Below are 27,107 nucleotides of genomic sequence, written 5' to 3'. Positions count from 1 at the left end.
ATCTCACCAGCACGGCATTGCCAGAAACGCTGTGTGAAATCACACATGAAATCTCAGGGCAATAACGGAAATGTTTGCAGTTGTATCTCTTTGATTACGACCTTTTAATGTGAAGGTTGAATAACACGGAAATCTCTGAAGCATAATTTTCTGGTGAGTTTGGGCCACATGGAAACCTCCCCTTTCATCCATGTTATGAGCGCTTTCCCGAGCCCACGTGCATGTTCTAGCGGCAGTGTCGGGGTTGCAGATTAAACCCGGACCATATATGCCTTCCTGCTATTGTTTTCCTTTTCACTGTGCAAGTGGTTTCTAAGCTACACCTAATCCGGACAACTGGATCCTGTCAGATGGTGCCTCTTTAAAACCAAAATATAAATTAATAAACAGGTGATTTAATCTGCCTCCGGCAAACACTCCCTATTTAAAAAAAAAAAGAATTTAAAGTTGTTTCACCATTCAGAAGTATGCTCTCTAGCTTCCTCGGACAGTGCTTTTTGTGAGGTTTTAAAATCTATCATGTTATTTTCATTTTGCCCTAAATATCCTTAATAGCAGAACTCTGATTTCTGACCCACGTTTTCTTAGTCGGATCCATTGCTGAGACCTCGGCTGTGAAACGATAATATGATGGTAGGGAAGCATATGGCGAAGGCGTGGGCTCTGGTGTCGTCGTCTGGGCTCTTCTCACATCCTCTGGCTCAGTTTTCCCCTTTCTAAACTGGGGCCGGCAGTTGTGAGGGTTTTAAGTGAAATAATCTGCAGAGCGCCGTTGGCACAGTGCCCCCTCATGCTGAGTGGTCTGGGGTCATCCGCCCATTTGTGGGGAAGTTTGCCAACCTCTGGTCTAGAGCGCAACTGTCCCTCTGCACCTGAAATTCAGTAAGCGATTTCAACTCTGCCTTGAATTAACTAGTGAATGAATGAATGTGAATACACATGTCTGGACACCAGGAAAAGAAAAGGTTTCAAAGATTTCACTGAAAACTAAAAACCAATGAAAATTGGAATCAAAATGCATTTCGTGGTTTAGGGTGACATAAGCAGAGTCAGATTTGCTTAAAATATCAACAAACTCCTGTTCTCATAACATCAATGAAATTAGAGCTGTAAGGGGGGGAGGGGGAGGGGGAGGGGGGAGGGAAGGGGGCCCAAGAGGCAGAGGCCCGGGTCCACTCACAGCACCCACGGCAGGCGTGGCCCTCCCGAGTTATTTAATGATGCTTAGTGAGAGGATTAGTATTCACTCACAGGGCAAATACCAAATTAAAATGATAAACACAAGTATGCTTGACGTTTCTTCCAATTTATAGGGGAAAATGACTTAAAAAGCATATTTGCTTGCCTTACTGTTTCTCCCAACTTGTGGATGAGCAGTACTGTGATCACACACACACACACACACACACACACACACACACACCAATCGCTCCTAGTAACTGCAGTTGTGTCTCTTGTCCTTCAGAGCTGGTTTCCAGGCCCCTGCCTTCCTGTCCAAAGCACACAGAGTGCATGAGCGCCTCTCGACAATGTCCGACATGTCCTCCCGTGACTCCTTCTACGACTCCCTGTCGGACGTGGCGGAAGATGGCGAGAACGCAGACTTCTTGCCCGGGCTGTCGGCCTTCCTCAGCCAGGAGGAGATAAACAAGAGTCTGGACCTGGCCCGCAGAGCCATAGCCAACTCAGAGACGGAGGACTGCGACTCGGAAAGGGAGGACTCACAGATTTTCAGCCCCTCTCCTGGGAGCCTCTGGGGGTCGCCTCCCCCTCAGGAGGCCAGGCCGGGTGAGCATGCGTCCCCGGGGACGCCTGGCGCCCACAGGCCCGCACCTGGCCCGCCGCTGCCAGCAGAGCGAGCTGAGCGCATCTCTTCGCCTGCGTCCAGGAGGAAGCCCGGCATCTCGCCCCTGCTGGCCCGGCCCAGCTACATCCGGAGTCTCCGCAGGGCAGGGCAACACGGTGCCAAAGCCCCCGGCGCCAGTGCCAAGCCCAGAGCCGCACACGGGGGCAGGGCCGGGCCCCAGAGCCCGCTGTGTGACAAGGCAGCCACCCTCATTGAGGAGCTGACGGCCATCTTCAGAGAAACCTCCAAGCCGAGAACCAGGAACCCCAACGGGGAGTCCTCATCCCCGGACAGCGGGTACCTGTCCCCTAAGAACCAGCTGTCAGCCCCGATGAGCGCCTCGGCCAGCCGGAGTCCCACCGGGGACCAGCTGGAGGTGGAAGCCGGGGCCGAGCCCTTGGAGCCCGGGCATCACCCCGCGGCGGCCCGGGACGTGGTCCGGCCCAGCCGGAGCCCCTCTCCCCCGGCCGCCCGCCACCTGCTGGCCGCTCCCCGGTTCATCCAGAAGCTGCGGAGCCAAGAGGTGGCAGAAGGAAGTCGGGTGCAGCTCGAGTGCAGAGTCGCCGGGAACCCACCTCCTCGGGTCAGGTACGACTCCTTGGTTGTGGAGATGCTATGAGATGATGCGCGTGGACTTTTGGTTTTACTTTAATGTGAAAGAAGAGATTTCTGTTACCCAGCAAGGGCTGGCTCCCGGAAGCGCATAGAAGCCAATATTATGGCCCCGGCTTTTTTTTTTTTTTTACTCTTTCAGGCTGCGCTGGGTCTTAGTTGCTGCATGCGGACTTCCCTGGTGGTCCAGTGGGTAAACCTCTGCGCTCCCAATGCAGGGGACCCAGTTGGATCCCTGGTGGGGGAACTACATCCCGCATGCCTAAACTAAGATGGGTGGCCCCGGCTTTTGTGAAAAGAAAAAGCTTCATTGTGAGGTCGACCAGCAAGGAGACAGGAGGCCCGGCTCAAATCCATCTCCCAACCCAGGGATCAGGGCGGAATTGAAGGGTTTAGGGAATTTCAGGCTTGGAAGCTGCCTTGCTAATCAGTCCAAGAAAGCTCCTCGTGCTGTCGGGGTCATCCTGGAGACGCCCGTTCCCGTCTTGCACATGCGCGGGGCTGTCGCTGTAAAATAACTTCAGGTTTGCGCAATGAAGGTACTTAAGGAGGCAAACGAGTTTAAGCTGGGCGACGTTTCACCTGCGTCTCCTTTGTGCGTTCCTCGGCCTGGAGGGAAGTAGGGGCGAGGACCCGGCTAGCTGCTTTCGGCTGATGAGGGGCGTGGATCTTTATAGGAGGAATGAAATTGTTTTGCACTTACTTGTAAGCATTCCCGAGTCCCGCCTTGAACTCTGAAGTCTTGGGCAGTCATCCTGCGCGTGGGGGAGGGGACTTTTTACATATACAAGATGGACAAGGAGGACACATTTGATGAGTGAAGAGGGTTTATAGTCCTGAGACACACAGAACTGCGACTTTGGGAATCCGTGAAAACATGTTAGTTTTAACATTTTAATGATTGAATTTGGATTCACGTAGGCCTGGTCCAGACTCTTGGGCAGAAACAGGCTGCTGTCGAGATATCATTGTCTTCTCGTCACAGCCAGGTGGAGTCTTAGCTGTTCTGTTTCCTTCTGAAAAGTGAGTTAAGGTTTCTGGGAGTAGGAGACCCAAGGCTTGACTCTTTTTAGCTTTACTGGAGGATATGTAACCAGAAGGACGTCATAGGAGCCGTTCCACACGGGCTTCACTGGTCCTCAGGCTGTTGGTTTGTCCAGGTCCAAGGAGGACCCGGCCCCTGGGCTTGTGCAATGCTGGGGGACGTCCGTGGGAAACAGTAACGGACTAGATGCTATTTATGTATAGAAGGTACGACACCACTGAGAGACTGTACACATTTTATCAAATCTAATTCTGTTACCACATGAGACCTCAAGGGAGGTGTCCCAGAGAACGTCGCATCAGGGCTCAGTTGAAGCTTGCTTCTAGGGGCCACTCTGACCCTCAGCAGGGCAGCTGGTAAGACCTTATCCCAAGTCACGTTGGTTTCTTGGCCTATTTTGGTGACTGTCTCTTTCAAGGAATGATTCATCGTTTCAGTCCTCCCCGTAGACTGAGGTCTCCAGGAAGCATGAAATTCCATCGTGTTCCGAGGGCCCCAGACACCTTTGAGTCACCTTGGCTATGAAACCTCCTCTGTTGTCACTTTGAATTGAAAGATGTGACCCAAAACGAGGGATCATTTCTTTGAGGAAGGCCTTTGTTGCCTAGGAAGCATTCTCTGTCCTGCGTGGAGAAGCTTTGCCCCATTCTGTGCAGGGGCGTCACCAACACCAGCAAATATCTACAGTGTTCCCTGATTCTTGGCCTAACGGTGAAGTCTGTTTACCAATCACCCCCTGGTTCTGTCCCTCGGGTTTGCATCCCTTTTATCATCAGGGGTGGCCCAGTTTTAGGATTGTTTCTGGTGCAGATCAAGCAATTTTGTAGTACCTTTTGGATGGTCATTTGCATTTATAGACCAATGATAAACTTGTGCAGCCCTCCCATCATGGGTACCTTGGTGTAGGTAAGTAATAGGTCCTGGCATCACATGCTCATGTATAAGCTCAGTATAAATCCAGCCTCTGTGGTTGTTTGGGCCTGATCACCGTCTAAGTCTCGGGAGTCAGCGTGAAATCCCCATGCATGTGCTATCTCGAGATCCATTGCCAGATCTGAGGCTTAAACAGGGACAGGTCCACACTTGGAATGAGTGCTGAAGCCTTAGGATCTGGGTTTTTGGTTCTGGCTGCCTGTTTTGCTGTCTGATCAGCCTAATTTCCGATCGTTATATAACGATCCGTCTTTGGGTGGCCCAGGCAATGTCCTATGGCTATTTATTCCAGCATCTATACATATAAATATGTGTGTGTGTGTGTGTATATATATATATATATATATATATATAACAGCATCTAATAAGGCTGGTATCTCCTCTGCATGTTGAATTTCTTTCCTCCTGATGTCAGTAGACTAGTCTTTCCAGGTGGCCCCGTGTGCATGTAGGACAGAGAAGGCAAACTTGGAATCGGTATAGATAGTCACCTTTTCCTTAGCTCCAAGTCTCAGGGGTCCGTGCGGGCTGTGAGCTCGGCCGTCTGGGCAGACGGACCTGGATGGGGGCTTCTGCTTCTAGGGCTTCCTGATGAGCTACAACTGTACCCCCGGCCTTTCCAAGCCCCGCCTCGTCCGTGAAGCTGCTCACGTCCGTGAATATATCCATTTCCAGATTTTCTAAGAGCTGATCAGTCAGGTTGTATTTAATTATTTGTACACAATCGTGAGCAGGCTCTCCTGTCGTCCTGGGGAGCAGCGTGGCTGGGTTTAGAGTGGACACCACCTGTAATGTGACACTTGGGGTGTCAAGTGGTGTGGCCTGGTATTTGCCCAGCCTCCCCGAAGGAAGCCTACATCCGCCGTTTCGTTCAAGTAAAGGTAGCATGCTGTGCGGGGCATGCACAGTGGCAGGCTGGCTCAGGGTACATTTTTCAGCCTCCTGTGAAAGGTCATAGGTTGCAGCCACAGCCCAGAGGCAAACTGGCCATACTTGACCTACACGCCCGATTGTTGGACTCAAGAAAAGTAAACTACTGGCCTTCTGGAGGTACCTAAACATTGAGTTAGCATTCCAAGACTCACGCCCTGTCTTTCAGACACAAAATGCCTGGGCGACCAAGTGCTGGGCTGTGAAAAGCTTCTCACTGATGGTGTGGAATTCATTATGGCATCTCGGAGTCCAGCTTAATGGCATATTGTCATTTCCTTTAAGAGCCTCATATTGTCTCAGAGTTCAAAGTTAGGAATCCAAATACGACAAAACCCAGCAATTCCTAAGAATCCTCAAGAATGCCTTCTGGTAGTGGCTACAGTCACCATAACTAATGCTTCTCCTCCATCTGGCAGTAAGTTTCTTTGTCCTTTGGATACCTCAAGTCCTAAATATTTTAGAGTTGGTTGAGAAATTTGTGCTTTTCCCTTGCAGTATTTTGGTCTTAACGCTTCCTTAGTTCTACGAGCAGTTAGTATACCATCCACATATTGGAGTGAGACTCCCTCATTTAATTGGAGATCCCTTCAATCCGTGGCTAAGGCTTCCCCGAAGATGGTGGGGTCCTGCTTCAATCCTTATGGGAGTCCCATCCAGCAGGATCGTTGTTTTAGGTCAGACTCTGGGTCGTCCCATTCAAAGGCAAACCCCTGGGTCTCAGGACTTAGGGGTGTGCAGTAAAAGGCATCTTTTAACTCCAGAACTGTAAACCAGCAAAAGTCTCCAGATAAAGTTGTAAGTAAAGTATAAAGATTTGGCATTACCAGATGTATATCATCTACAGTTTGGTTAACAGCCCTCAAATCCTATATAAAAGTCATTGCTGGTCCCGGGTTTTTGCACCGACAGGATGGGAGTGTTATATGAGCATTGACAAGGTCAGAATAATTGGCATTTAAGAAAGGTGGTCGTCAGAGGCTTTATACCTTCTTTCAAATGCCTCTTTAAATGCCTGTTGCTTCACATTTGGAGCCTTGGCCTCTGGACGGAGTTTTACTACTACTAGGTAAGCCGTCTTGTCTCTTCCTGGCCTCCCATCAGCCCAAACATGCACTCTTACCTTTTGCAGAATTTCTTCAGGGGCTTCTGGGGGAGGCTTGGTCTCCTGATTGTAATGGGGCAGCTGGTGGGGCAGAGGCTTGATGTGGGAGTGCATTTAATTTTCCCAAAAAGGGAACAGGGCATTTGAGCAGTTACAGCTGGGTGTTCCAGATCCATATCAGTATAGCATCTGTAAGCCTCAAAAACCCCCTCAAGGAAGGTGGATGGGTTCTCCTGGGGTCCTTGCTGTACTTCCTGGATCTTATTCAAGCTCTGTTGTTTGGGGGCTCCTGTTGAAGTCTGGTTATTAAACATTCCTTATGATGATTCAGGCTTGCTCAGTTCCCTTGGGTCTTTCGGGTCCCATCATCCTGGTTCAGCTCCAGGTGTGGCCTGTGCCGCCCGAGTCCTGATTGGATAATTTGGTTGTGATTCAGGGAAATTTCAGCTTCCTGGCAGCCTTCTCTAATACCTTCCTGTGCTCTTCCACAGCAGGGTATTCAGGAGGGCCTGTATGTCAGCCCAGTTAGGGTGATGAGTAGTAAAACGGATGTAAAGAGATTCTCCATTTTCTGAGGCTCATCTCAATAAGACGGCTTATTATTTCTCCAGTTGTATAAATCCAAGGCTGATACAGGGGAATCCCCTGGGTTGGCCTTGGTCATCTAAGCCTGCTGGGACCTGTCTTAACGGAAATGCCCTGCCTGAGGTAGAGTGTTCCCTGGGCCAAACTGAATACCCTGGTGGGTATGGGGAGGAAAGAGTGTTCCTTTGTGACCATCTGGTGTGGGCAGTACAGAGCCGGACCGGCAGCCCTCGGAGGGCTGGAAGGACCCTTTGCACTGACTGCAGGCAGACCTCCTTCATAAGACAGGGAAACCACAAGAGGGGCTGACGGAGGGACTGGATGTAGTAGGTCAAGATCATGGTTAGGCTTTGACTCAATTGAAACAGGCTTTTTCTGAGGTTCTTCCCTCTGAACCACAATTTTACACCTCTTCTGCAGATTCTTATTCCGATATAAAGACATAAATGACTGTGCAATGGGATTTCATCCCAGTTTTCCTCTCTCTAACAAAACAAGTCGAATTATAAGATAGTATCATAGTTCAAAGACCCATTCTCTGGCCATTTCCCCCTGATTCCAGCTGATACTGGGGCCAGGCAGTGTTACAGAGAAAATCATTTTCTTCTTTTCCATCGGCTCATAGCTAAACGTTGACCAGTTTTGAAGAATACATCCCAAAGGACTACAGTCAGGTATACTATTAATGTTCCTCATTTGAAAGGTCATCCTCTCAGGATGACCAGAGCAAAATGACACCAAGGAGGTGTTCTGGGTGGAAATGCCTTTAACCCAGGCATGGGGTATGAGGCAGGGTTTCCAGTCAGGGAGCAATGTCTTCTGTCTCCTGAGTCGGGGACCTCGTTAAATCAGGTTTAATAAAGTTTGGCTACAGTCATCCAAGGGCCTCCCCCTATTGGCCAATCCTAACAAATTCAACAGGCTTAGACCAACCTGGACAGACAAAGAAATCCAAGGCTCTGGGACTTTAACCCAGGGTTCAGGACTCTAACTTGAACTACTTTTTCAAAATTTTATTGGAGGAAAGTTGATTTACAATGTTGTGTTAGTTTCAGGTGTACAGCAAAGTGATTCAGTTATACATATACATGTATTCATTCTTTATCAGATACTTTTCCCATATAGGTTATTACAGAATACTGAGTAGAGCTCCCTGTGCTGTACAGTAGGTCCCTGTTGGTTATCTATTCTATATATAGTAGCGTGTATATGTCAATCCCAATCTCCTAATTTATCCCTCCCTCACCCACATTTCCCCTTTGGTAACCATAAGTTTGTTTTTGAAATCGGTGAGTTTATTTGTTTTGTAAATAAGTTCATTTGTATCATTTTAAAAAATTAGATTCCACATATGAGTGATATATGATATTTGTCTTTCTCTGTCTGAGTTACTTCACTTAGTATAATAATATCTAGGTCTATCCATGTTGCTGGAAATGGTATAATAATCTTAGTATAATATAGTATAATAATCTCTAGGTCTTAGTATAATAAGACTTATAATAATAATAATAATTAGTATAATAATTATACTTACTATAATAACCTCTAGGTCTATCCATGTTGCTGAAAATGGGTGTTGCTGCATTATTTTGTTCTTTTTGTGGTTGAGTAATATATACAATTCCATGGTATATATGTACCATGTCTTCTTTATCCATTCCTCTGTCGATGGACATTTAGGTTGCTTCCTTGTCTTGGCTGTTGTAAATAGTGCTGCTGTGAACATTGAGGTGCAAGTATCTTTTCAAATTATAGTTTTGTCTGGATATGTGCCCAGGAGTGGGATTGCTGGGTCATATGGTAGTTCTATTTTCAGTTTTTTAAGGAACCTCCATACTGTTCTCCACAGTGGCTGTATCAATTTACATTCCCACCAACAGTGCAAGAGGGTTTCCTTTTCTCCACACCCTCTCCAGCATTTATTGTTTGTAGACTTTTTGATGATGACCATTCTGACCAGTGTGAGGTGATACCTCATTGTAGTTTTGATTTGCATTTCTCTAATGATTAGTGATGTTGAGCATCCTTTCATGTGTTTGTTGGCCATGTGTATATCTTCTGTGGAGAAATGTCTATTTAGGTCTTCTGCCCATCTTTTGACTGGGTTGTTTTTTTGACATAGAGCTCCATGAGCTGTTTGTATATTTTGGAGATTAATTCCTTGGTGTTTGCTTCATTTCGAAATATTTTCTCCCATTCTGTGGGTTGTCTTTTTTTGTTTGTTTATGGTTTCCTTTGCTGTGCAAAAGCTTTTAAGTTTAATTAAGTCCCATTTGTTTATTTTTGTTTTTATTTTCATTACTGTAGGAGGCGGATCAAAAAAGATACTGCTGTGATTTATGTCTACCCTGGACTTTTGAGGACCTTTCATATTTCCCCCCAGGGTGGGACTCTAACCCATGATCTTGATGAGGTTTTTAGACAATTTAGGCACAGGCATGTTTTAACAAGGTTACTCACCCAAAAGACATCTGATCCAGGAGCACTTTCTTTTGTCAAAGGTGAAAATAGCCTGAGGAGCCTGGAGTCCCATGGTGGGAAAGCAAGAACCTGAAACCCCACCCTCTGGACGCGGGCAGTCTAGGTGGCCACTCAGGTTCAGTGGTGAAGGCCCACACACCCCGGGGGCTTCAGAGCCACGGACAGTTGGTCACAAGACATGGGTCCCTTCGTGGTCACCGAAAATTGTTACCGAGCAAGGGCTGGCTGCTGGACACACATAGGAGCCAATACAATGGCCCTGGCTTTTGAGGAAAAAAAGTGCATTATTGTGAGGTCCACCAGCAAGGAGACAGGAGGCACGGCTCAAATCTGTTTCCCTGGTCCAGGGATCAGGGCATAATTTAAGGGGTTCAGGGAATTTCAAACTTGAAGCTGACTTGCTAATCAGTTGGTGTCAGCTCCTTGTGCTGGGAGCCTGGTTTTCCTCATTGAAGGATGCCTTGATTCATAAAGGGCTCTGATGGCAACATTTCTATTCTTTGAGTTCCGCAGAATGAAGACTCTTGGTTCCAGGTCATCCTGGAGACATGGGTTCCCCTCTTACATATGAGCAGTGCTGTCTCTGTAAAGTAACTCAAGGTTTGATCAGTCCACAGCCTATTTAAGGAGGCAAATGAATTCAAGCCCATCAGTGTTTTACGTGCTGTTTCATTTCCTGTAGAGTTAGCCCTCTGGAGCCTGAGGTCGTATTTTCAAGTACTTGCAAGGCAAAGGCAGCCTGGAATGGCAAGTAGTAGCTGTGCTGGTTGTCCCTGGTGGGTTGGATCTGTCGTCACGAACCAGTGCTGCTGACTAAGGGGGGAACTTAGGATGCCCAACTGATATATTCAAGTGCTGTGCGTAATTTAAATATGAGCTGCTGGAGATTGTTGAAAGTGTGCTGGAAGCCAGAAGTTGTCTGGCAGATGAAAAGCACAGGTATGTGCGGCCAATCACAAGGGCAGCCCCGGATGTGTCTGGTCTGAGGCATGGGCTCCCCTGGCAGATGCTCCTATGCTGAACGCACCACACCTTCAATGTGGCAGAACTTTCCCACAAGACAGAGATAGATACCAGGCTGGGCGTGGACAGGCCTGTTGTCCATGCCCAGGCTCCGGCCACGAGAGGGTGGACAGCAGACAAACAGCAGGCGGGGAGTGTGCCGTCAGTAGCCACTGTAATTTCTCTACATTCTTCCTCCGTAAATGCAGCATTTGTACCTTTTGTGCAAAGAGCTTAAGAGGAGCGACCCTGGGGTCAGATTCCAGGGTTTCCTATCACAGCTTCACCTTTCACCAAATGCACCCGTTGATAAGTTATTTTGTGACTCAGTTTATTCACCTGTGAAATGGGAATTATAATACCCACCGCCCCCATTCTGTTTTATGACTAAATAAAATAATATGTGAAAAAAATAAAACAGTGCCTTGCACCTAGTAACTGCCACTTTGCTGTTACCTATTATTGTTAGTATTTCTCATTTCTTAATTTCATACGCCAAAATGAAAATAACAGTTCAAGTCAGGATTATACTACAGAAAATAAGCCATTAAAGCATTTATCTGGGAGGTTTTGCTTTTATTAATGAAGAGTGTTTTGCCTAAATTATGTAAATATGAAAAAGTAAATTCAAAATTAAGAAATTTGGCGCAAAGGTAAGGAGGACATCATTGACTATGGATTGCAAGGCTGGTAATTTCTTATTAATGTAGCATCTCCCAAATCACAAACTTTACCACTCACCGTACATCCACTGACACACACTTCGCTGGAGCTGGTTCCTTGGGCTGACAGACCACTACACACAGACATGAAGTAAATCAGCATTACTGGCTGGAAAGTGGTGGAATTAGGGGCAGGAAATTTTTTTTCAAACCAGTTTGTTCAACTAATCCACCTTGAGTCCGTTTTTACAGTAAGTCTGCTATATTTCTTTTAGAAACTGACAGCAGAGGGCAGTAAGAAACTTCCTAATGCATTCATTTAATTAACTATGGCATCCTAAATTCTGCATTTATGTATATTTTACATAAAGAATTTTTCTTATCGTTTCGCCTGTGATAGAAGTGAAATTGAGTATTTCTTCTGGATTCTGTTTAGATTATTTTTTTTAACCCACTAATCTTGGGAACAAGTAATTCTTCGTTCGAAATACATTCACGTGTCACTCAAAAGAGTTCCACAGGTTTTCAAACTACATACGGCCCCGCTTAGGTTTACTCCCAAAATAGGCCTGTTCCAAATGTATTCTGTGCGCACCACACCCTTTCAGAAACCACAAAAGCTAACCCATTTACCATCAAAGGATTAATCCAGGTGAGCAGATCCTAACTCCTGTGTTAAGGTTCACTTAACCACTTCGTACCTTGGGGGCCATCAAGTTCATGCTTCTGCCTCTTTTCTTCTTACAGCGGGAGGGAGGGGAGGACTAACTTAGTTAGTAGCTACAGGATTATTAACTAGTTTCTCTTGTCATCTCCCAGTCTACCAAGGTCCATGAGCAATGTTCCTTAGTCATTACAAATTGTGCTCTTTTAGAGAAATTAAGCTTCTGATGAGACTGTGCCGTTGTTTAAAGTTAGCTTGTCGTTTTTGTATCCTTTGAGGGTTTTTTTAGGGGGAAATGTATAAATGTACATTCAATTTTTCTTAATATCTGCTCCAAAGATCTTGGTCCCTCTGCCATGCGTTGGTAAATGTACCAAATGCCTAAGAACTTTGAGCTTCCTTTCCACGTGAGACCTAGGAGAGGCTAAAGAGGAAACCTTTAAAGGGAATTTTGTATACGGAAGAAAACCTTTTGTAAAGAGTTGCCTGCGCTGGGGCATTTTAGAACCTCGCTCCCACCGAGTCGGTCCGGGAGGCTCAGGACCCGAGACTGGGAAGTCCTGGTGATCGATGGGCCACCTCCCAGGGCCCCGGGAGCAGGTGACAGGACTCGTGGAGAGCAGGGGTGCGGGGGGACCTGGGACCAGCAACGGACAGAGGCCGGGAGACCCGAGGTGCTGGCAGGGGGCAGCGGGTCCAGAGGTGAGGAGGTGGCAGACCAGGCATAGGTAGAGGCATGCGCCCCAGGAAAGCGGGATGGCGGGTACCAGGGTCCAGATACAGGGATGGGGCACAGGGAGCAGATCTGCCATTCAAGACTCCAGTCATGGAGACAGACTCAGACGGGGCTGAGTGAGAGACACGTCCCTGTCCAACTCGCACGGGGTCCAGAGGGGGGCGAATGGCCAGACTGACGTGTGGGCCACGAAGTTGCGGGCCTGGAGCTTCTTACGTTTGGCCCCAGTAGCAGCCATCTGGACCGGGGCAGGAGGCGGACGAAGTAGCCCAGCTGAAGCGGGACTGATGGGAACACGGTTCAAGGCATTTCCACTTTATATCCAGTCACTTCACCCCCCCGCCCAAGTGTAACTGGCACAAATACCAGTTATAACCACAACCAGGACTGAAAAAATCCCGTTTTCCTTCTTCACTTTTGCATGATTCCACCAAAACTCCAGCAAAGCAGAGACAAGCTGATGGAACTAAAGCTTCTGTTCAATCATTAAAGTTACATACAATTTGCAACACAACTTACATGCAAATTACTTGTTAACAATTTGAATTATTGCATAAAACCAGATCACATCAGATGTTCCCTGTTTCTCTTGCACGGCTTGGCAACAGGACAAAGATGTGTTCCCTCACCTCCTTCACCTCCCCTCTCTCCACTCTCAACTTCTGGGAGTTGGTGAAAAATTCATGAAGAATTCTAATACAGAAGTACCTCTGGTATGATAAAAATGAGGCCTCACATCTTCACTTTATACTTTAAAAATATTTTATCATGGCAACCATAGATTTTAAACCGTTTAAATATAAGGAAACTAAGAAAACTAGGAAATTATTCGCCTAGGAACAGAAAAAGAATTCATTGGTCCTAGAGCCGGGAACAGAATGCAGGTCCTCAATTCAGGACCACACCCTGTGATGGCTCCTGAGATGACAGGGCAGGCTCCAGAAATGCAGGCTAGTGGAAACAACACCTTGACAGTTTTCTGCTTTGGACTTCAGACTCCAAATTATCTTTTAAAAAAATGGAATTTCTACAGTATTTTTAGATATTTAAAAAACATAGCAGTTCCACAGTATTTCTCTATATGTAAAAAACATAACGGTTCCTGGTTATTCTTTTTTTGCATTCACTACTGCTAAATAAGTTAGTCAACATAAACCAAAAAATGTTTAAAGATGGGGGGACACCGATATTCTCTATCAAATAGCTACAAACAAAGCAGATTGCTTCCAGTTTACAAGCAGTAGTGCAAACCGTCCTCACATTCAAATTATATTGTAAGGTAAGTGTGTGCAAACTCGTAAGAAAAAAAACACTTTTATTTATTTATTTTTTTACACTAGTTTTAGATGTTAGTTTTACACTAACATCTTATTGGAGTATAATTGCTTTACAATGGTGTGTCAGTTGCTGCTGTATAGTAAAGTGAATCAGCTACACGTATACATATATCCCCATATCTCCTCCCTCTTGCGTCTCCCTCCCACCCTCCCTATCCCACCCCTCTAGGTGGACACAAAGCACCGAACTGATCTCCCCATGCTATGTGGCTGCTTCCCACTAGCTATCTATTTCACCTTTGGTAGTGTGTATATGTCCATGCCACTCTCTCACTTCGTCCCAGCTTACCCTTCCCCCTCCCTGTGTCCTCAAGTCCACTCTCTACATCTGCTTCTTTATTCCTGTCCTGCCTCCAGGTTCTTCAGAGCCTTTTTTTTTCTTAGATTCCATATATATGTGTTAGCATACATTATTTGTTTTTCTCTTTCTGACTTATTTCACTCCATATGACAGACTCTAGGTCCATCCACCTCACTACAAATAACTCAATTTCGTTTCTTTTTATGGGTGAGTAATATTCCGTTGTGTATATGTGCCACATCTTCTTTATCCATTCATTTGTTGATGGACACGTAGGTTGCTTCCATATCCTGGCTCTTATAAATAGAGCTGCAATGAACATTGTGGTACATAACTCTTTTTGAATTATGGTTTTCTCAGGGTATATGCCCAGTAGTGGGATTTCTGGGTCGAATGGTAGGTCTATTATTAGTTTTTTAAGGAACCTCCATACTATTCTCTGTAGTGGCTGTATCAATTTACATTCCCACCAACAGTGTAGGAGGGTTCCCTTTCCTCCACATCCTCTCCAGCATTTACTGTTTGTAGACTTTTTGATGATGGCCATTCTGACTGGTGTGAGGTGATCCCTAATTGTAGTTTTGATTTGCATTTCTCTAATGAGTAGTGATGTTGAGCATCCTTTCATGTGTTTGTTGGCAACCTGTATATCTTCTTTGGAGAAATGTCTGTTTAGGTCTTCTGCCCATTTTTGGATTGGGTTGTTAGTTTTTTTGATATTGAGCTGCATGAGCTTCCTTTATATTTTGGAGATTAATCCTTTGTCACTTGCTTCCTTTGCAAATATTTTCTCCCATTCTGAGGGTTGTCTTTTCATCTTGTTTATGGTTTCCTTTGCTGTGCAAAAGCTTTTGAGTTTCATTACATCCCATTTGTTTATTTTTGTTTTTATTTCCATTTCTCTAGGAGGTGGGTCAAAAAGGATCTTGCTGTGATTTATGTCATAGAGTGTTCTGCCTATGTTTTCCTCTAAGAGTTTGATAGTGTCTGGCCTTACATTTAGGTCTTTAATCCATTTTGTGTTTATTTTTGTGTATGGTGTTAGGGAGTGTTCTAATTTCAGTCTTTTATATGTAGCTGTCCAGTTTTCCCAGCACCACTTATTGAAGAGGCTGTCTTTTCTCCATTGTATATTCTTGCCTCCTTTATCAAAGATAAGGTGACCATATGTGCGTGGGTTTATCTCTGGGCTTTCTATCCTGTTCCATTGATCTGTATTTCTGTTCTTTTGCCAGTACCATACTACCTTGATTGCTGTAACTTTGTAGTAGAGTCTGAAGTCCAGGAGCCTGATTCCTCCAGCTCCATTTTTCTTTCTCAAGATTGCTTTGGCTATTCGGGGTCTTTTGTGTTTCCATACAAATTGTGAATTTTTTTGTTCTAGTTCTGTGAAAAATGCCAGTGGTAGTTTGATAGGGATTGCATTGAATCTGTAGATTGCTTTGGGTAGTAGAGTCATTTTCACAATGTTGATTCTTCCAGTCCAAGAACATGGTATATCTGTTTGTATTATCTTTAATTTCTTTCATCAGTGTCTTATAGTTTTCTTCATACAGGTCTTTTGCCTCCTTACATAGGTTTATTCCTAGATATTTTATTCCTTTTGTTGCAATGGTAAATGGGAGTGTTTCCTTAATTTCTCTTCAGATTTTTCAGCATTAGTGTATGGGAATGCAAGAGACTTCTGTGCATTAATTTTGTATCCTGCTACTTTACCAAATTCATTGATTAGCTCTAGTAATTTTCTGGTAGCATCTTAGGATTCTCTATGTATAGTATCATGTCATCTGCAAACAGTGACAGCTTCACTTCTTCTTTTCTGATTTGGATTCCTTTTATTTCTTTTTCTTCCCCGATTGCTGTGGCTAAAACTTCCAAAACTATGTTGAATAATAGTGGTGAGGATAGACAACCTTGTCTTGTTCCTGACCTTAGTGGAAATGGTTTCACTTTTTCACCATTGGGAATGATGTTGGCTGTGGAAAAAACACTTTTAAACACCCACTTACTGCAGTAAAAGTGGAGTCCACCAATGGTCCGGGTATCTTTAATCTTCTAGTACAATGACTCATACCTACACATAATCATAAGATGGCTATTAGGTCATCATTATTAGCCTAATAAAATTTCAATTAATACACGTAATGGAAAGTAATTAAATTTCTTCTTTTTATAATCAAACCCCAGCACCTGCAAGGCCTCCAATTAGTTTATATTAGTGAAGCTTTGATCACCATCAAAAGCCAAAACAAGAGGATTAGCCCTATCAGACCTGTGCAATGCTGTCGGTAGAAATTTCCATCTCCTCAAAAGAAAACAGACATCGAAGCAAGCCACCGACCCGCTTTTCTCACTCAGGGAATCAGGGTGTGGTGTGTCCCGTTTTGTAGCCGCATCGGTTCATGAAAGCGTGGCCAGTAGGTAGTGAAGCTTCCGCACTTGTAAAATCACGATCCACATGGCTTAGCCCAGCAGGGCTGTTTTTCTTGAAGTGGGTTGTCAACACCGACAGCAGACAGTAGCCTCAGAGGAGCAGTATGACAACACAGGTGTCGCTGCAGCATCACATGTGAGTAGGTACAAACAATGTGGGGACAGTGCTGGGATACACAGGAAATTAAAGACATGCATTCTCTGAACTTTGTGTGATACCCAGTTGTCTACTTGGGTCTCTGCTTGGGTACCTAACAGGTGCATCTAGTGTAATGTATCCAAAAGTGAGTCCATGAGTCTCCTGTCCTCCGAAACCCTGTCTTCCTAACTCTTCTCCAGGCCAACAAATGACAGCCCTCCTGCCAGCCGTTCATGAACAAAACCTCGACCCCTGTTGCCCTCAACCTGACCGCCTCACGCCTCCTCCGTGAGTGCGGCTCTGGTCCCCCGCCACCAGCATCTTCCCACCTGCCTTAATCCATGCCCTGTTTCCACCCCGGCCCATCACAGTCTACAGCACACCCGGCACAGTTCTTTTCCATGAAATTGTGATCACAGCCCAGTGCAAAGCTGTCCGGGGCCTGCTGGTTGCTCTCAGAGAGAAACCTGTAGTCCTGTAAACAGTGAGAAGGGCCTGTCTCTCTGATGCCGCCCCTGATTCGCAGCCCTGCCACTGCAGCCACAGCCATGTCCTTGCTGGACCCTGCGTGCCCAAGGTCTCCATGCCTGCTGTTCCCTCCCCCTGGGCTGCTCTTCCCCAGATCCACGCAGTCCTGGACCCTCCATCTCTCTCCTTGGATGTCCCCGTCAGAGCCAGGCTTCCGTGACTGCCCTGTGGAAAAGAACAGGGCCTGCCCACGCCACTCTCTTGTTTTGTTTTAATTGAGGTAGAGTTGATTTACAATGTTGTGTCACTTTCAGGTGTACAGTAAAGTGATTCAGTTATACATACACATGTATCTATTCTTTTACAGATTCTTTTCCATTATAGGTTACTAGAAGATACTGAGTGTAGTTCTCTGTGTTATACAGTAAACACTTGTTGTTTATCTGTTTTATACAAAGTAGTGTGTATATGTCAATCCCAAATTCCTAATTTAACCCTCCCCCCGTTTCCCCTTTGGGAACCATAAGTTTGTTTCCTATGTCTGTGAGTTTATTTCCGTTTTGTAAATAAGGTCATTTATGTCATTTTTTAGGCTCCATTCTTGTTTTCCCCTAGAACTTACTGACACACCTGCTTCATTTATTTTATGTCTCCCTCAGTAAAATATAAACCCCTCGAGTGTCAAGACCTCCAGCTGATTTTTGCCGTTGTGTCCCTGGGCCTAGAATGGTGCCTGCAGGTAACAGGTGTCCCGTAGGCATGTGCTGAGTAAATGAATGAATGAGTCCCGCTCCCAGGTGTGTGTTTATACCTGGAGGAGGTAACCATGTGGACAGGGACACATGGACACACATGGTCATAGCAACATTGTTTCCAAACACTGGAAAGGACCTAAATGGTCATCAGAAAGAAAGTGGACATCTCTAGGAGAGAGTGATTTCATTTCTTTCAGATGAATACCAGGAGTGGCAATATCAACCAAACAAACAACCCAATCCAAAAATGGGTGGAAGACCTACATAGACATCTCTCCAAAAGAAGACATACAGATGGCCAAAAAACACAGGAAAAGATGCCCAACATCACTAATTATTAGAGAAATGCAAATGAAAACTACAATGAGGTATCACCTCACACCAGTCAGAATGGCCATCATCAGAAAATCTACAAACAACAAATGCTGGAGAGGGTGTGGAGAAAAGGGAATCCTCTTGCACTGCTGGTGGGAATGTAAATTGATACAGCCGCTATGGAGAACAGTATGGAAGTTCCTTAAAAAACTAAAAATAGAACTACCATATGTCCCAGCAATCCCACTACTGGGCATATACCCAGAGAAAACCATAATTCAAAACCAGTCATATACCACAATGTTCATTGCAGCTCTGTTTACAATAGCCAGGACATGGAAGCAATCTAAGTGCCCACTGACAGATGAATGGATAAAGAAGATGTGGTACATATATACAATGCAATATTACTCAGCTATAAAAAAGAATGAAATATTGCCATTTGCAGCAACATGGGTGGATCTAGAGACTGTCATACAGGGTGAAGTAAGTCAGAAAGAGAAAAACAAATATCGTGTATTAACACATGAATGTGGAACCTGGAAAAATTGGTATAGACTATCTTATTTACAAAGCAGAAAGAGACACAAATGGAACAAACGTATGGATACCAAGGCGGGGGGGTGGGATGAATTGGGAGATTAGGATTCACATCTATACACTATTGATACTATGTATAAAATAGATAACTAATGAGAACCTACTGTATAGCACAGGGAACTCTACTCAGTGCTCTGTGGTGACCTAAATGGGAAGGAAATCCAAAAAAGAGGGCATATATGTATATGTATAGCTGATTCACTTTGCTGTACAGTATAAACTAATACACTATTGTAAAGCAAGTATACTCCAAAAAAAAAATACCAGAAGTGGGATTGCTGGATTGTGTCATTGTCCTATTTTTTCCTTTTTTGAGGCACCTCCACACTGCTTCATGTTGCAAAGAGTGTGGTCGGTAGGGAAGGCAGAGGGGCTGCAACCGTGCTGGCAGTGTGTCACGTCTTAAGATGGGCAGTGGAGATACAGGTGTAAATTATCTTATGATTTACTTATTGAAAATTATTGACTTTCCCTCTACCAGCCAAAGTATGTATTTGGTACTTTCTGTAGCAGTGTTTCTCATGAATGGCCTGTTTGACCCATAAACACATCCAGAAAATGTCTCAGTGTTAAACGGTGAGAATGAACTCAGTTGGCTCTTACACTTTTGCCCTCATGAGTTTTAAGTTAATCCATTTTCTGGCTTGTTTTAGTTATATTTTAGAGCTTTTATTTATTTATTTATTTATTTATTTATTTATTAATCTCATTATTGGACTATAATTGCTTTATAATGGTATGTTAGTTTCTGCTTAATAACAAAGTGAATTAGTTATTGCGGAGCACAGGCTCCGGACGCGCAGGCTCAGCGGCCATGGCTCACGGGCCCAGCCGCTCCGCAGCATGTGGGATCTTCCCAGACCGGGGCACAAACCCATGTCCCCTGCATCGGCAGGCGGGCTCTCAACCACTGCGCCACCAGGGAAGCCCACAAGACTCTTTTTGAATTATGGTTTTCTCTGGGTATATGCCCAGTAGTGGGATTGCTGGCTCATATAGTAGTTCTATTTGTAGTTTTTTAAGGAACCTCCATACTGTTCTCCATAGTGGCTGTATCAACTTACATTCCCACCAACAGTGCAAGAGGGTTCCCTTTTCTCCACACCCTCTCCAGCATTTATTGTTTGTAGATTGTTTTGATGATGGCCATTCTGACTGGTGTGAGGTGATACCTCATTGTAGTTCTGATTTGCGTTTCTCTAATGATTAGTGATGTTGAGCATTCTTTCATGTGTTTATTGGCAATGTGTATATCTTCTTTGGAGAAATGTCTGTTTAGGTCTTCTGCCCATTTTTGGATTGGGTTGTTTGTTTTTTTGATATTGAGCTGCATGAGTTGTTTGTATATTTTGGAGATTAATCCTTTGTCAGTTGTTTCGTTTGCAAATATTTTCTCCCATTCTGAGGGTTGTCTTTTCGTCTTGTTTATAGTTTCCTTTGCTGTGCAAAAGCTTTTGTTTCATTAGGTCCCATTTGTTTATTTTTGCTTTTATTTCCATTTCTCTAGCAGGTGGGTCAAAAAGGATCTTGCTGTGATTTATGGCAAAGAGTGTTCTGCCTGTTTTCCTCTAAGAATTTTATAGTGTCTGGCCTTACATTTAGGTCTTTAATCCATTTGGAGTTTATTTTTTGAGCTTTTAAAATTGTTCTTATTTTACAATCATGGTGTTCTTCCTAGAACACTACATGTATTTTGTCCTGTGCCAAAGATCTTTTATGGTATCATCTACCCAGTTCCTTGGCTGCCGAGGGTACAAAAAGTTGTCTGTGTGCCTCTCATTCTTAAGAAAGAATGTGCATATTTAGACACACAGACATAACACACATGCAAATACACACACATACATGGTACCTTTTTAAAATTAGCGAACGTTTCAAGATTAATGAGAGTGGTATATCAGCAGCTCGCCAAAACAGCTCAGCCCCACCCCCATCATCATGTCTGGGTGACAAGAGCAAGCCAAATGGGACAGAATCCAAGGGAAATGGCACCACTTAATTTTATAGTTTCCTACTCATACTCAAGTATCATTTCCTTTAATTCATTAAAAACGTATTTTTCTTTCTCTGTACGTTTGCACTGAATTGAAAAACTGAGTCTTTTATATTTTACAATAAATGTTCTCTTCAACCTCCAATGAACCAGAAGCCAGAAGAGGTGAAGCAACAGGGTGGTACCTTCATTTTCACTGCAGTGAAGATACAGGCTTATGTCTGATTCCTCCACAAGGTTGCTTTCTGGGAGTTAATAAATTAACAGGATACAACCAATCACACTGTTTGTCCTCTTCCCCACCCTTTGCCTTCTTTCTCAATCCCTGTTTCCCCCCAGTATCTGCCCCCTTGTAAATCTCACTTGCAAAGTTGGTCCTATCTCTACAACACTTCAGCCACCTCAAGACATCGGCACTGATGCTTCTGTGGACCAGTGAGAGAACTGGGACCAGTATCAACTCCTGAGCCCAGGAAACATTGCCCCTGTTGTGTGAAGCTGCTGTTCCGTGGTTTGAACGTTACAGTGCTGTGACAGGCCGCTGCACTTCGTGTGACGGTGCTGCACATCTGGATCTCCATGAACCAATGAGCACATTGGATGTCCAAGGCAAACGTGGGGTGTTGCTCTAGCCAGAAATTTGAATCCACTATAAGTCATCGGTCTCTAGCCATCAAGTAGCAGTAGCCAAATTAGACAGTAGCACTTGTTCTAAAGAATTGATTCCATCATTTCAGGGACCATCTCAATGGCCAAGTTTCTGGATTTAACAAGAAAAGCAATCCATAAACAAACACTAATGTAAATTTTCCTAAGAAATAAAGGTAGTCACAGAGAATCCCTTTAGAATTAAAAATATGTTTGTGGGGCTTCCCTGGTGGCGCAGTGGTGGAAAGTCCGCCTGCCGATGCAGGGGACATGGGTTCGTGCCCCGGTCCGGGAGGATCCCACATGCCGCGGAGCAGCTGGGCCCGTGAGCCATGGCTGCTGAGCCTGTGCGTCCAGAGCCTGTGCTCCGCAACGGGAGAGGCCACAACAGTGAGAGGCCCAGGTACCGCAAAAAAAAAAAAAAAGAAAAAAAAAATGCTTGTGCATAAAGTGTGTGTATATATATTCACTTGTGAAACAAAGAGCAAAAGAGCTAGTGTCTGACAATCAGCTTCTGGAGCAAGAGTGTGACTCTCAGGTCACCTTGGCAAATCATTTACCCTTTCTGTGCCGCAGTTTCCTTGTTGGTAAAATGGGAATAACAAAAGTACCTACCTCTGGGGTTATTATGAGTGTTAAGTCAATGAACACAGGGAAAGAGTTTAAAACTGTGCCAGACACAGAGTAGCATCTTAATAAATATTAAGATATTATTAAGTTATGTATTATTATTACAAAGCAGTCACTTTAGTGTTTATTGTCATTGATTGGGTGTAAACTCCCTGTGTGCTGGCTTCCCCAAAATCTTTGGATCTGTTTCATTTCTTCACAATCTTCGTACTGCAGCTCTCTTTTGTACCACTAAGTACTCACAGTGGTATCGTTTATGGGAAGGGAACATTTCAGCATTACAGGCTAAGCAGATAATTGTTAAGGAATACAGTACGTCTTGCAGGTGTCTCTCTCCTCCTCCCTCCCACAGCTGATTATCTCCCCATCCTCTGTTTCCAAATGCAGCCTTACTGCGCATTACTGTCAACTGGGAAAGCCTTCCAAAACTCTTGTTTTCTTGCTGCTTTTTAAACTGTTTAACAGTTTTCCTGAGTTTACTTCACGGTTTCTTTTTAAACATTTGCTAAAGCCTGTTGAAAAGGGTTCCCTTACGATTCAGCCACTCCCTGTTTTTATATTCCAGTAATTTCAGCAGGAAGAAAACTCCAAAGGCAATTTAGGTAACAAAGGCAGGCTATTCCCCCAGCTACATAAATTGGCTTTGACTTTGTATTTTCTTCCTACTGAGTATTCTACCGTACAGCAAAGCTCTCACAAGGAAAAGAATGTGCTTCTTGGAAGTTTCATTGACTCTTATGCAGACTACTGTGAAACAATTGTTTCGAAAGAATTTGACTCAAGTTTCAGATGCTTTCACCGTCAAAACTGCTCAGCATCTGGAATCCTTTCTGCAGCGTTGCTCTAAGGACCCCTGCAGTTTCTTCATTTGCCTGGGGCCACACCGCACGTGGACCCCTGAGTCTGTTTAGGCATAATCACAGCAATTCTCCAACTCTGCTTGGAAGCTGCATTCTTTTGATGAAGTTACTTTATAAACACAACTGTAGCAAATACAATGATAAGTCTGCCACTTGATATGGCTCTCCTGCTGACCAAGATGCAAAAATGTCGTACCAGTTGGTGTGTAGCAACAGACATGACTCTTTCCTATTTAATTTTAGTTTCTGTGAGGGATTTTGGAGACAGGATGGTGGATAGAAGGACCTGAGCTCACCTCCTCTCACGAGAACACCAAAATCACAACTAACTGCTGAGCAGCCGTCGATTAAAAAAAAGAGTGGAACCTACTTGCAGTTTCTTTGAGCCAAGTAGTGTCCTATTTAATATCTGCTGGAATAGGAGTAAACTGCTAGTCACCTGAGCATTGATAAACCCAATCAACATGTTTCCTGGCAGAAAAATTACTAGTTGCAAGTGGAAACTTGGTTATGAGCTCTAACAGTGAAGTCTGGTTCTGTGTACCAGAATGTGGTAAACTAGGCCACAGAAATGAGTTTCCAATCACTGGTTATATCATCCACATGTGGGCCAGAAACCCTAAATAAAATAACGTCGGGATTTTTTTCCCTAAGGTAACAGCTTTTAGCCTTGATTGCTGGAATGGAGACGTATTTTTTAACGGAAAAATAGAAAACAAGTGTGGGGAAAGGATTTCCAAGTAATGGAGGAGAATCTTTGAAGAAGGAGAAGAAAGAAAAAGGGAGGGCGGGGGGGGGGGAAGAAAATTCACATTTGGAGGCCGTTGGTTCTTCCTGTAAAAGCCAGAAAGACCTTCAAAATCATTTTTGCCATCACAGAAGTTATCACAGACCAGTTGCATTATCAGAGAATGTTCCAATTGTGCTTCTGCATAGAAAGGGCGATAGATGTGAAGTCTGGGAGGTGAGGTAGCAAATGCTTCTGTTTCAGTTTTGGGTTTTAAACCACCATTGACAGAGATTAGGAATTCTCCACATCATTGCATGAATTTGGTGATGATGAAAGGGACCAATACGGACCAGCAAGATTCCTGGAATAACAGCACTGACACGAGGACCAGGTCAAGGGTAAGGGCTTTGCTCGGCCCACTCACACCTGTCCAGGGCCTGGCCATCCCCTGATTAGGAGACTTTGAAAGTCAACACAGAGACTGACTGGCGTGTGACCAGCACCATGTGTGTCTGTGCATCCTTATGCAGAGTCACCACACCACCAAAGTATAGGGAGCTGATGCTACGATGTCACTTTATCCTTCTCAGCCCTTTGCTTATCATTCTCAGCCCCATGTTATCATGTGCTTATAATTCCTCTTTGTTTCTAACAGAGCTACTGACGTTGAAACCTCATGAAAATTGTAGTCATCCCCCAGTAATCATAATAAATATACTACCATTAACAGCCAACATTTCTTGAGTACTTAGCATGTGCCAGACACTCCAGAGGTGGTTTTTTTTTTTTTTTTTTTTTTTTTTTTGCAGTATGCAGGCCTCTCACTGTTGCGGCCTCTCCCATTGCAGAGCACAGGCTCCGGAGGCGCAGGCTCAGTGGCCATGGCTCACGGGCCCAGCCGCTCCGCGGCATGTGGGATCTTCCCGGACCAGGGCTCGAACCCGTGTCCCCCACATCGGCAGGCGGACTCTCAACCACTGTGCCACCAGGGAAGCCCACTCCTAAGAGGTTTTTATTTATAAACTCACTTAATCCTAGATGCTACCTTATCTCTTGGATTCTAAGATGCATATTTTGTCACATTTTCTCGTCTCTGTAATTGGAACGCATCTTGCAGTAAAGGGCATTTTACAGTCACTGTCAGGCCACAGTCATGATGTGGTTTCTTTGCATGTGCACACACAAACTTGGTCAGAGCTGTTTATTTTGCTGTTGTTTTAGTTATTTGCATCATAGTTACTACATGCTGTTTTTTTCTCTCTTCATGGTTTACAAAATAATGGTGCCATACAGTGAGTGGCATGTTAAGTCCAATGAACTGCAGTATTATTATCTCCATTTTCAAAACAAGGAACTAATGTTACCAAGTTCAAGTTCGTACTGCTTGCTGCGGGACAGGCCATTAAATTGAGAGACAAGTTGTTGGGGCAAAGAATAGTGACTTTTTCAGAAAGCCAGCAGATGGAGAAGATGGACCAGTGTCCCAAAGAATCCTCTTCTCTGAGTTAGAATTCAGGCTTCTTTTATACTAAAAGGGGAAGGACGTGGCTGGTTGTTGCAGACTTCTTGGTGTCAGAATCCTTTGTTCCTGAGTCCATCCACGCAGGTCAGGTTGTGATGTTCCTGTAAACCTCCAACAAGACAAATGTTATTCTCTGTTCTGCAACTTTTTATCTCTATATGAATGGAAACGTGTTATGCCTTTAAAGGTCAGAGCCTTGAGAATGGGTTTCCTATATATTTCAGGCTATAGGCAGCATTCTTTTAGTGATTAGCTTGTAGCAAAGGCAATAGAATACAAAGGTGAAAGTAAAAGAGACAGATCCAATGCGGAGTCAGATTTGTTCTTCCCTCTTACACTAAGACATGAATAGTTTAGGAAAATTGCCCAATTGTCCACTACACAATTCTGCCACACAAAGCAGAGTGGGGTGTACAGCCCTTCTTACACAATGGCACCCCCAATAGAGAGAGGTGAGCCCCAGTTTACCATTACAAACGCCCAACGCAGGAGTCACCATTTCTCTAAGAGCAAAATGCCGGTGAATGGCTTCTTTTCATTGCCCCAGACAAGATTAAGGACACCTCGAAAGGGAAAGGATCACGGGTCCTCCTGAGAAAACAGTGCATGGTGTTCACTCCCAGCCCATCACGGTGTGGATGTGGGCAGGGGGTCAGCATCTTTGCGCTGATGCAGCGTATGAGGGATGGACCATAACCTCCACTGGCAAAGCCGCTTAGCCAGGTCTCTCGGGTAAACAGCAGTAATCCCAAGCAGAACATACAGATATGCTTTGTAGTCCGCTGTGGTACTGTTTAATTTGTGTGTTTAGTGGCCAGCACTTTAATTCGGAATGTATTGGTGGCCAGAATCCGACACACAGAGCCATCCCTCTCCAAGAGCTAGGACACACCTTCGCTGCCTGAGGTAAAGGGGGAACAGGCCCCAGGAACACCAGCCTGTCAGTGTAATTGATTTCAGATAGACCTTTTCTGAAAAAGGCCACTGTAACTTAAAACACAATAGGTACCATTTTACAGAATAAAGCTTTGAACAGGCAGCTAGTAAGAGGGAAGTATCCGTACTGAAGAAATTAGATGAGCTTCTGGGCAACACAGAGGGTGAGCGTCGTGGTAGCACGAAAGGTCCACGGGAACAGTCAAATGGCAGATGCACCTCAGCCCAGCAAAGAAAACCCAGGGGCCGTATGGTGTGTGGACCCAGGGGGGCGGGCGATACCTGTGAAGCTGGGAATTCTCCGGGAAAATGCCAACTGTTCCTCAGGTCTGGGTCAGTTTCACTTGCAGGAAATACGGGTTACCTTGTTGTATACGCTCCATTCCGCAGACATCTTGGCCAATGCACTTCTATCCTAGGTCCTAAAATTTGAGAAAACAAGTTTAATTGGAGGGCATTGGAGCATCTGTTTTAAGTGCCCCATTCGTTCCACTATTTGTTAAGGGAACAAGGCAACGTGCTACCTCAAATCGGAGATGGCACTGTTCTCAGTTAAATGACGGCTACACCACAGGAAAACAACCTGTAGAACCACTCTGGTGTGAGAACTGTTGTGCTTGGATTGTGTTTCTTTCCAGTTCCTAACAGGCCAATGCAGGTAGAAAGATGAATCCATTAACAAGGTGTGTCTCTCCCACCCCAAATCAAAGTACCCTTACTAACACCGTATAATAGACAATGTATACCGGTGATACTTAGGTCGGCAATTTAAAAATTACTCACCCATCTGTAAATCTTAAGATCTTAGCATGCATTCATCCAGCGTGCTGTGTAAA

General features: G+C 44.7%; 1 protein-coding gene across 1 annotated transcript in view; it reads left to right on the top strand.

Moving 5' to 3' along the window:
* Positions 1 to 1,529: 1,529 nt before the first annotated feature.
* The window catches only part of PALLD (palladin, cytoskeletal associated protein), a gene marked incomplete at its 5' end in the record, with an annotated part of 388,664 nt that continues 363,086 nt past the window's right edge, over positions 1,530 to 27,107 (top strand). The window contains one exon of the mRNA XM_081237212.1: positions 1,530 to 2,434. Coding sequence (XP_081093338.1) covers positions 1,530 to 2,434 — 905 coding nt within the window. The remainder of the gene's footprint in view (positions 2,435 to 27,107) is intronic.

The sequence above is a fragment of the Mesoplodon bidens genome (genome assembly GCF_964165515.1).
Source record: "Mesoplodon bidens genome assembly, chromosome: 6".
Classification (NCBI taxonomy): Eukaryota; Metazoa; Chordata; class Mammalia; order Artiodactyla; family Ziphiidae; genus Mesoplodon; species Mesoplodon bidens.
The sequence above is the reverse complement of the archived record's forward strand: the minus strand, read 5'-3'. Positions and strand labels throughout refer to the sequence as shown.